Source organism: Rana temporaria, chromosome 4, assembly GCF_905171775.1.
Source record: "Rana temporaria chromosome 4, aRanTem1.1, whole genome shotgun sequence".
NCBI classification, from domain to species: Eukaryota; Metazoa; Chordata; class Amphibia; order Anura; family Ranidae; genus Rana; species Rana temporaria.
In genome coordinates, this window is record NC_053492.1 from 31,552,890 (window position 1) to 31,564,012 (window position 11,123).

The 11,123-nt window shown below is 49.3% G+C and overlaps 1 protein-coding gene across 1 annotated transcript; it reads right to left on the reverse strand.

Annotated features, from left to right (window-relative positions):
- Positions 1–1,009: 1,009 nt before the first annotated feature.
- Positions 1,010–3,646, reverse strand: LOC120935595 (zinc finger MYM-type protein 1-like). Its single transcript, XM_040347642.1, has 3 exons — positions 2,359–3,646; positions 2,166–2,268; positions 1,010–1,642 (listed from the first exon to the last, which is right to left on the reverse strand). Exons 1-3 carry the CDS (start codon positions 3,180–3,182, stop codon positions 1,115–1,117), a joined length of 1,455 nt encoding a protein of 484 aa, XP_040203576.1. The 5' UTR covers positions 3,183–3,646; the 3' UTR covers positions 1,010–1,114.
- Positions 3,647–11,123: the final 7,477 nt, after the last annotated feature.

The following is an 11,123-nucleotide window of genomic DNA, read 5'->3' on the forward strand; positions in this document are numbered from 1 at the left end:
TTATAAATAATTATAACAAATAATAATATAATTATAATAAAAATTATTCAATAATGTAATCAAATCAAAATCACTGAAATTTGCTCAGTTGCAGAATTGTCGCTGTCATTATTATTTTTTTTTTATGACGAATTTCCCCACAAATGGCTATCGCACAATTCTGCAAGTGATTATAATTTATTATCGCTGTTTTTTAGCTGATCTAAAACAATTTTTGACATAAAGGGACACTTTTGGTTGCTATGGACAATCTACAGTTTGCAGGGAGAAAGAAACGTTTTTATTATATAAAAGTACATGCAGGGCACTGGGCAGACCACTAGGGACAAGGGGGGGTGTGTTTTTTTTACATACAGTACTTTAATCTATAAGATTACAGTATACTGTATGTAATGTGTTTGTTTACTTTTTTGAATTTGGCGCCGTTCTCCGTCCCCGTGCGTCGTAACGTCGCAGGGAATGGAGATCGGCGGCACAGGAGGACGCTGTGTGAATCGAGCGAGGTCCCGCTCGCTCACACAGCGCGGTGGCATCGCTGGATCCAGGGACAAGGTAAGTAAACAGTGCCTGTGGATCTAGCGAGGCAAGCCTGAGTCTGACTCGGGGTTACTGCTCGCAGCAGGAAAATCCAACCCAGAGTCAGACTCGGGAACACCGCCAGGCAGGTTAATGTGTATAATTAAAACTTTGAGTGCTTAAACCTGCTCAATTAGCAAATAGAGTCCTGAGTGAAAATACTTGTCCTTACAGCACCAACTGCTTTAACCCCTTAGTGGGGGAGATATGTTGTAGTCCAGTGGCGGCTGGTGCTCAAAATTTTTGGGGGGGCGCAAACAAACTGAAAAATTCAACTGTTCGTAATGCAGAACTGTAAATAGCCAAGCCATTTATCAGGCGATTATGTATCATTTCTGCTAGATAAAATATAGAAGATGTTAATGTTTATGTCAACTGTTAAAGAATACAATAAAGGTATCACGAATCAGTATTTTTTTTTTTAAAAACATTTAACAAACTTTATTGTACAACAACCAACAACAAAAAATCTCTGAATTAGAGTAAAGGTAACAAAATACAAATGCACGCCACATTCTCATTCATGCCAGCAGTAGTACTATTTGAAAATAAATTTTGCTCTCCTTTCTTTCTGATTTGCAAATTTTTCAATGACCTTCTGATTGAAGTCCGTCATCTCAGTCACCACTCTCTTTTCCATTGACAGCATGGCCAATGCATTCAGTCTCTCCTGGGTCATGCTATTTCTTAGAAAAGTCTTTATTCTCTTCAATGTTGAGAAGCACCTCTCAGCTTCTGCTGTGGTCATGGGTGTGGTGATGAGGATTTTTAGGAGTGTGACAGTCTCTCCAAATATTTCTTCAAGATTGTTTTCCATAAATAACTGGAATAGGTCCAAAGCACCATCACACTTTCTGAAATCTTCTTTGCTGTAGATCAGACTAAGTTCTGTCTTCAATTTACTCCCATTGAGCACTGGATAGGCCTGCAAAGTCTTGCTCAGTGCATCCTCAGGAAACGACACTGTGTAGTGTTGAAACCTGTCTGCTTGAAGCAAGGTGGCACTAACAAGGTGGTTTGTGAAGGAGAAGCGTTCCTTGGTGTGTACCAATATGGTATCACAGACCTATAAAATGAAAAACAAATTTGGTAATGATGAAAAAATGTAAATTTTCATCTCTGTTAGCTCCCTGAGTATCAAAAATGCACGAAACGTGATACATTTACTAAGAATGCTTTGTCCATGTGTATGGAGTTCTGAGAAATGATGCATTCAAAAAGACTGAAACTGATCTCCCTTCATAACTTAAAACTGGTCATTTTAAAGGTTGCAGACTGCAACCTTTAAAATGTTCAGTTTTAAGTTATAAAGGGAGATCAGTTTCAGTCTTTTTGAATGCATCATTTCTCAGAACTCCATACACATGGACAAAGCATTCTTAGTAAATGTATCACGTTTCGTGCATTTTTGATGCTCAGGGAGCCAACAGAGATGAAGGCCGTAATACTAATGTTATCCACTAGAGGGAATAACAAATCATCATAATTTTTAGATTAATATTGCAAGAAAAATATTTTTCTTTCCAATATTCCTATCTATAAGAGGAAGCCATCAAAAAAGACAAATATTGCAACAAAATAAAACTCACCTCGGCTGCAATGCGTTTATGACCTTCTGGATCGAGTGAGCACCGCCTCTTCGGTTGAGAACCACCTTCACTGCTTCTGTCAACCAGGGATGTGAAAGAATCTCTGCAAAATGTATGAGTAATAATAATATCAATAATAATACAAAAAATATAACAGCAACAACACATAGAAAAGGAGGAATACAGCTGCTACCTGATCTTCTGTACGTCCTGCTGGAACTGCTCAATGCTCCCCTTAATGTGGACTGAATCTATGTTCTTCTTCTGGAGTTTGGCATAGAGGAGGTCCACATGCGGCATGATGTTGTGGAAAAGCGTCAGAAAAAATGTAAAATCCTGATCCTCCAACAGCATGGCAAAGGCTACTGCCTCTCTGACGGTAATAGGGTCAAAGTCACCTGAATCTCGCATAGTTTCAAAACAGTGGATGAGGTCCTCTCTGTGCTCAAACACGGTATTGACGGCACGGCTGTGAAAGTTCCATCGTACACTGCTTGATGTTGGTAATCTATGGGCAACAACTTTATCAAGAACTTCTGTGCGCTTGGGTGATCTTGCAAAAAAGCTGGCAAATCCTCCAAGGGTAGAAAAAAAAACTCTCACTTTGGGTATTTGAGAAGTGGCTTGCTGCATTATTAGGTTCAGCTGATGTGCATAGCAGTGGATGTAATGGGCATTTGGGTACACATCTTGAATCTTCCTTTGCACACCTGCAGTGGCACCCCTCATCACGCTGGCTCCATCATATGCTTGGGAGATTAGCTTATGTTTCTGATCTTCTGGTAGGATGACAGCAAGGCGCTCTTGTAGTGCTGTAGCGATGGAATCCGCTGTGGTTGAATGCAGAGGAATAAACTCAAAAAACCTCTCCTGTACGTTGTTTTTGGCATCGATGTAGCGCAGTACAAGCACAAGTTGGCAATGAGTGGCAATATCGGTGGTTTCGTCGGCCTGGATTGAGAGAAAATTGCTGCTCCGTGCTTCTTGCATAATGTGCTCCTTCACAACGGACAACATACAGTCCAACAGCTCGTTCTGCACAGTTTTGGAAGTTCCCTTAAACACAGTGGCATTCTCGAGGTGCTCTTTCAAAACTCCATCAAGCGAAGCAACAAAATCGACCAAGCCACGGAATATCCCGGGATTCTCCGATCTCTCGCTCTCGTCATGGCCATGCAAAGCTAGCTCAAATGCACCACAAAATTTTACACAGTCTATAATTCTAGACAGGATGTGCCGATTTTTTGTGACCTCTTCATTGTGCCTTCTAATTCCAATTCTGTAGCTTGCATCTAGCTGTTCAACAATGCTACGCTTCCCAAAAAACTGGAGCTTCAGAGCGTTGTCAAGATGACTTCGGGTACTTTCATGCCGCTTGCACTTTTCACTGAGATGCTTCAAGTCAGAAACCCCTGTTTTTGTCCACTTGTCAGTGCCAGAACTTTCAAATAGCAAACAGGGAAAACAATAAAAGGCATGACTCGCGTCACATCCAGCTAACCAACTCCGTGTCTGATAATTTGCGGGGGAAAAGCTTCGAGTGTAAACTCTACCACGATCACTCGACTGCTGATTAATCTGCAAGTTGGGTCGATCTGGTCCAAGCTCCTTTATCCTTTTTTTCTCTTCATCAGGACGCCTTGTAAAGGGCAATTGTTTCAGTGATAAAACTGAATTTTCCTTCATGACAATGATCAATTCAATACCTATGAGTCAAATGACAATCTGGGTAAGTTTAAAAGAGAGATAGGTAGTGCGCTGCCAAATGAAAGTGTCTATTTCATCAAGATGTGCTCATTAAATGCAGCCTTACTGTGACCATCAATCCAATTCCTGTCCCTTCACCCCTCATATCAGTCCCAATTCCTGTCCCTTCAGACCTCAAATCCTGGTATATAGCATTTCTCAAAAAAAAAAAAGTATGTCTCACAAAGCCTGGTATATAGCATTTCTCAAAGAAAACCTGGTATATAGCATGTCTCACAAATCCTGGTATATAGCATGTCTCAAAAAAAATTGTATATAGCATGTTTCACAAAGCCTGGCATATAGCATTGCTCACAAAGCCTGGCATATAGCATTGCTCACAAAGCATGGTATATAGCATGTCTCAAAAAAATGGTATATAGCATGTCTCACAAAGCCTGACATATAGCATTTCTCACAAAGCCTGACATATAGAATTTCTCACAAAGCCTGGCATATAGCATTTCTCACAAAGCCTGGCATATAGCATTTCTCACAAAGCCTGGCATATAGCATTTCTCACAAAGCCTGGCATATAGCATTTCTCACAAAGCCTGGCATATAGCATTTCTCACAAAGCCTGTCATATAGCATTTCTCACAAAGCCTGTCATATAACATTTCTCACAAAGCCTGGCATATAACATTTCTCACAAAGCCTGGTTAGTTAGCATGTCTCAAAAAGCCTGGTTAGTTAGCATGTCTCAAAAAGCCTGGTATATAGCATGTCTCACAAAGCCTGGTATATAACATTTCTCACAAGCCTGGCATATAGCATTGCTCACAAAGCCTGGTATATAGCATTTCTCACAAAGCCTGGCATATAACATTTCTCACAAAGCCTGGCATATAGCATTGCTCACAAAGCCTGGCATATAACATTTCTCACAAAGCCTGGCATATAACATTTCTCACAAAGCCTGGTTAGTTAGCATGTCTCAAAAAGCCTGGTTAGTTAGCATGTCTCAAAAAGCCTGGTATATAGCATGTCTCACAAAGCCTGGTATATAACATTTCTCACAAGCCTGGCATATAGCATTGCTCACAAAGCCTGGTATATAGCATTTCTCACAAAGCCTGGCATATAACATTTCTCACAAAGCCTGGCATATAGCATTGCTCACAAAGCCTGGTATATAACATTTCTCACAAAGCCTGGTATATAACATTTCTCACAAAGCCTGGTATATAGCATGTCTCACAAAGCCTGGTATATAACATTTCTCACAAGCCTGGCATATAGCATTGCTCACAAAGCCTGGTATATAGCATGTCTCAAAAAGCCTGGTGTATAGCATTTCACACAAAGCCTGGCATATAGCATTTCTCCCATGTGAAGGCACAGACCAATTAGAATGCCAAAACATCCCCCTGATGAGGGATGTTTTGGACATTCAGACCTGACGCGGATATACTGGGGCTTTGAACCGGAGATTGCGGTCAGCGGGACGGGGGGTGGGTGAGGAGGGGGAACCTGTGTAAGTTCACCGTACAGAGTTTTATGTAAAGGTGAACTTACCCTTTTAAGCAGAGGAGGGTTCAGAGACAACAGGTGCACACATGGAAAAGCCCAGCCATAAGCCTGCTGATTAGGAGACTGCCACAGAGGGAAAAAAAGTGCATAAATACCACCATGAGCAGCGCTGCTGGCCCCAGGGCACTCCATTCCCTCACTGCACAGTTTGAAGCAATAGGACGTGCTCACTGATGCTGGCGGGAAGAAAGGCGGGCGGGGACCAGCCCCACTGCTAATTCTCCTCTATACTGCCACTGACTGGCTGAACTGGACCAGTTTTCACGTGTGCGAGGTGGGTCTCCCCGGATCGCTCTCCAGTGCCAACCAAAGGGTGTCCACATGCCATGTCAGACACGCGTGTTGGGGGTTGCCTAGCCCTTCCCTAATGTATAGAAATCTCAATAAAAAGTCAATAAACTGGCATCTCATGCCCTCAACTAGGAAAAACAATCATAAGGTCCTTATAAATTGTCAATGAAAAAAAGGAAGAAAAAATAGTGAAAAAAAAGAGTCCATCACACAATGTGATTAATGTCCCATACACATAAATCTTGAAATTCCTTTCGTCAGGGCCCCAGGTGGGGGAGCACCGGAACCACTTCAGGATCACATATTGCCATATTGCTCCCCCACCTGGGTCCCTGACGAAAGGAATTTCAAGATTTATGTGTATGGGACATTAAAGGGGTGGTTCCACCTAAAACTCATTTCTAACAATATATTCGTAAGACCCGTTACACTGCGGGTAGGCTGGCTTCTTTTTTTTTTTCCCCGTACATACCGAGATCTCGGGGGTCTCGTCCCTAGGCGGTGGGCGTTCCTATTTGATTGACGTTCCTCGGACGGGCGCATACGTGACGTCACGACTTTCCGAAAGAAGCCGAACGTCGCCGCGCAGGTGCCGTATAGAGCCGACTCTATACGGCGCCTGCGCGGCGACGTTCGGCTTCTTTCGGAAAGTCGTGACGTCACGTATGCGCCCGTCCGAGGAACGTCAATCAAATAGGAACGCCCACCGCCTAGGGACGAGACCCCCGAGATCTCGGTATGTACGGGGAAAAAAAAAAGAAGCCAGCCTACCCGCAGTGTAACGGGTCTTACGAATATATTGTTAGAAATGAGTTTTAGGTGGAACCACCCCTTTAATCACATTGTGTGATGGACTCTTTTTTTTCACTATTTTTTCTTCTTTTCTTCATTGACAATTTATAAGGACCTTATGATTGTTTTTCCTAGTTGAGGGCATGAGATGCCAGTTTACATATATATTTTTTTTATTCTTTACTTTATATCACATGTGTTTCACATAGTTGCAATTAGGGTTGTCCCGATACCACTTTTTTAGGACCGAGTACAAGTACCGATACTTTTTTTCAAGTAGTCGCCGATACCGAATACCGATACTTTTTTTTAAATGTGTCCCCAAATGCAGCCATGTCCCCCCCATATGCAGCCATGTCCCTCTAGCCATGTCCCTCACATATGCAGCCATGTCCCTCTAGCCATGTCCCTCACATATGCAGCCATGTCCCTCTAGCCATGTCCCTCACATATGCAGCCATGTCCCTCTAGCCATGTCCCTCACATATGCAGCCATGTCCCTCTAGCCATGTCCCTCACATATGCAGCAATGTCCCTCTAGCCATGTCCCTCACATATGCAGCAATGTCCCTCTAGCCATGTCCCTCACACATGCAGCCATGTCCCTCTAGCCATGTCCCTCACATATGCAGCCATGTCCCTCACATATGCAGCAATGTCCCTCTAGCCATGTCCCTCACATATGCAGCAATGTCCCTCTAGCCATGTCCCTCGATGCGGCGGCGCGATGCGGCGGCGGGGGGGAAAGGGGGGGGGAAGTATTCTATTTAGGTATCGGGGGTATTTGCGCGAGTACGAGTACTCCCGCAAATACTCGGTATCGGTCCCGATACCGATACTGGTATCGGTATCTGGACAACCCTAGTTGCAATTATATTTCATATGAGGTCATAACTCATATCCAATATAGCATTATTGCACTTATAGTTCACAACATATACCTGTATCACACAGTTTGGTAACAGCTGACATTACTAGCATAACTGAGTCAGGGCACAGGCACATGAATATCGCCCACATTTCTTATGTATGTGCCTTTTACACAGCTTTGTATATGCACTTTTGGGTAGACGGTATATAGTAACACGGATGGGGCTATTTCCAGTCATTAAAACCCACACTTCTGTAGATACATCTGAGGGGCCTTCTCCCCCTTTTTTCATTGTAAGCGCCACCACCCCCATTCCCCATTTTTTCATATTTACTGTAGTATCCCCTTAGGGGGGGGACTCTATGGGAATGCAGCCTTTCTTGTTTGCTTTTTTCCTAAGCGCAGGATTATACTTATTTTCATTGGTTTCTATATATGCCTCTCCCCTCCTATCCAGGTGTACAGGGGGCTGCACGAGAAACCTGGAGCATGCAATTGTGACCCCTGCAACTCCGGTACATGGGGATGGGATGAGTGTCAGTGCTGGGGGGGGGGGGCAGTGGGGTCAGTGTCAGTGCTAGGGGGAAGATGGGATCAGTGCCTGGGGGAGGGATAGTGGGATCAGTGTCCGGGAGGGGGGATGGTGGGATCAGTGCCCGGGTGGGAGGGAAGGTGGGATCAGTGCCCGGGGGGGGGGGATGGTGGGATCAGTGCCTGGGGGGGGGATGGTGGGATCAGTGCCCGGGGGGATGGTGGGATCAGTGCCTGGGGGAGGGATGGTGGGATCAGTGCCCGGGGGGGGGGAGGGTGGTGGGATCAGTGCCCTGGGGGGGGGGGATCAGTGCCCGGGGGGGTGGGATCAGTGCCTGGGGGGGATGGTGGGATCAGTGCCCGGGGGGGGGGGGATGGTGGGGTGATTGGATCAGTGCCCGGGGGGGATGGTGGGATCAGTGCCCGGGGGGGGGGGGATGGTGGAATCAGTGCCCGAGGAGGGGGATGGTGGGATCAGTGCCCCGGGGGGGGGATGGTGGGATCGGTGCCCGGGGGGGAGGGATGGTGGGATGAGTGCCCGGGGGGAGGGTGGGATCAGTGCCCGGGGGGGGATGGTGGGATGAGTGCCCGGGGAGGGATGGTGGGATGAGTGCCTGGGGGGATGGTGGGATGAGTGCCCGGGGAGGGATGGTGGGATGAGTGCCCGGGGGGGAGGAATGGTGGGATGAGTGCCTGGGGGGGAGGAATGGTGGGATGAGTGCCCGGGGGGGGGGTGGTGGGATGAGTGCCCGGGGGGGGGGGGGTGGGATGAGTGCCCGGGGAGGGATGGTGGGATGAGTGCCCGGGGAGGGATGGTGGAATGAGTGCCCGGGGAGGGATGGTGGAATGAGTGCCCGGGGGGGTGGTGGGATGAGTGCCTGGGGGGAGGGATGGTGGGATGAGTGCCCGGGGAGGGATGGTGGGATAAGTGCCCGGGGAGGGATGGTGGGATCAGTGCTGGGGGGAGGGATGGTGGGATGAGTGCCCGGGGAGGGATGGTGGGATGAGTGCCTGGGGGGAGGGATGGTGGGATGAGTGCCCGGGGGGGTGGGATCAGTGCCTGGGGGGGATGGTGGGATGGTGGGATCAGTGCCCGGGGGGGGGGGGATGGTGGGGTGATTGGATCAGTGCCCGGGGGGGATGGTGGGATCAGTGCCCGGGGGGGGGGGGGGATGGTGGAATCAGTGCCCGAGGAGGGGGATGGTGGGATCAGTGCCCCGGGGGGGGATGGTGGGATCGGTGCCCGGGGGGAGGGATGGTGGGATGAGTGCCCGGGGGGAGGGTGGGATCAGTGCCCGGGGGGGGATGGTGGGATGAGTGCCCGGGGAGGGATGGTGGGATGAGTGCCTGGGGGGATGGTGGGATGAGTGCCCGGGGAGGGATGGTGGGATGAGTGCCCGGGGGGGAGGAATGGTGGGATGAGTGCCTGGGGGGAGGGATGGTGGGATGAGTGCCCGGGGGGGGGGGGTGGTGGGATGAGTGCCCGGGGGGGGGTGGGATGAGTGCCCGGGGAGGGATGGTGGGATGAGTGCCTGGGGGTAGGGATGGTGGGATGAGTGCCCGGGGGAGGGTGGGATCAGTGCCCGGGGGGGGGATGGTGGGATGAGTGCCCGGGGAGGGATGGTGGGATGAGTGCCTGGGGGGATGGTGGGATGAGTGCCCGGGGAGGGATGGTGGGATGAGTGCCCGGGGGGGAGGAATGGTGGGATGAGTGCCTGGGGGTAGGGATGGTGGGATGAGTGCCCGGGGGGAGGGTGGGATCAGTGCCCGGGGGGGATGGTGGGATGAGTGCCCGGGGAGGGATGGTGGGATGAGTGCCTGGGGGGATGGTGGGATGAGTGCCCGGGGAGGGATGGTGGGATGAGTGCCCGGGGGGGAGGAATGGTGGGATGAGTGCCTGGGGGGAGGGATGGTGGAATGAGTGCCCGGGGGGGTGGTGGGATGAGTGCCTGGGGGGAGGGATGGTGGGATGAGTGCCCGGGGAGGGATGGTGGGATGAGTGCCTGGGGGTAGGGATGGTGGGATGAGTGCCCGGGGAGGGATGGTGGGATCAGTGCCTGGGGGTAGGGATGGTGGGATGAGTGCCCGGGGAGGGATGGTGGGATGAGTGCTGGGGGGAGGGATGGTGGGATGAGTACCCGGGGAGGGATGGTGGGATGAGTGCCCGGGGGGTGGTGGGATGAGTGCCCGGGGGGTGGTGGGATGAGTGCCTGGGGGGAGGGATGGTGGGATGAGTGCCCGGGGAGGGATGGTGGGATGAGTGCCCGGGGGGGGGGGGGGTGGTGGGATGAGTGCCTGGGGGGAGGGATGGTGGGATGAGTGCCTGGGGGGAGGGATGGTGGGATGAGTGCCCAGGGGGTGGGGGGATGAGTGCCTGGGGGGAGGGATGGTGGGATGAGTGCCCGGGGAGGGATGGTGGGATGAGTGCCCGGGGAGGGATGGTGGGATGAGTGCTGGGGGGGGTGGTGGGATGAGTGCCCGGGGGGGTGGTGGGATGAGTGCCTGGGGGGAGGGATGGTGGGATGAGTGATGGATTGGGGGGATCCGCGCTTAGGATAAAAAGGATTAATTAAGCTGCTGCCTCCCTGACAGGTTTCAATGAAACCTGGAAGTAATGGTTAATTGGATTTGGGGACTCAGGCACTCATCCCACCATCCCTCCCCCCAGGCACTCATCCCACCCCCCCCCGGGCACTCATCCCACCATCCCTCCCTCCAGGCACTCATCCCACCACCCCCCCGGGCACTCATCCCACCATGGTTAATTGGATTTGGGGATAGTGGCGCTGCTTATATTTAAGTGTACACAAGATGTCCTATATTTTGGGGCGATGTTATATTTGTAGGGGTGCTCCAATTACTAGGAGAGACCAATGGAGGTGGGTCTCCTAGACCTTATTATCGTTTATCCAAACGACCAGGTGCTACCCCCTGTTATTGCTTGTAATCCACACTGGTATCCCAATGATCCGTTGGTTCTTCCAGTGGAATTAGTACGTGTACTTCAGAGGGAGTATGAGATCAGCCAATAAGTTAAATTGTATTCTGGTAGTGTCCTATGTGCTAGGTATCACAAGTGCTTTTAAAGTATAGCCTTGAAGTGATAATATGTGCAATATGTGTTCAAATCCAATATTCCTTAATATCCAAATAAAATATAAATACAACACAAAAAAAATATATATATAAAGTGT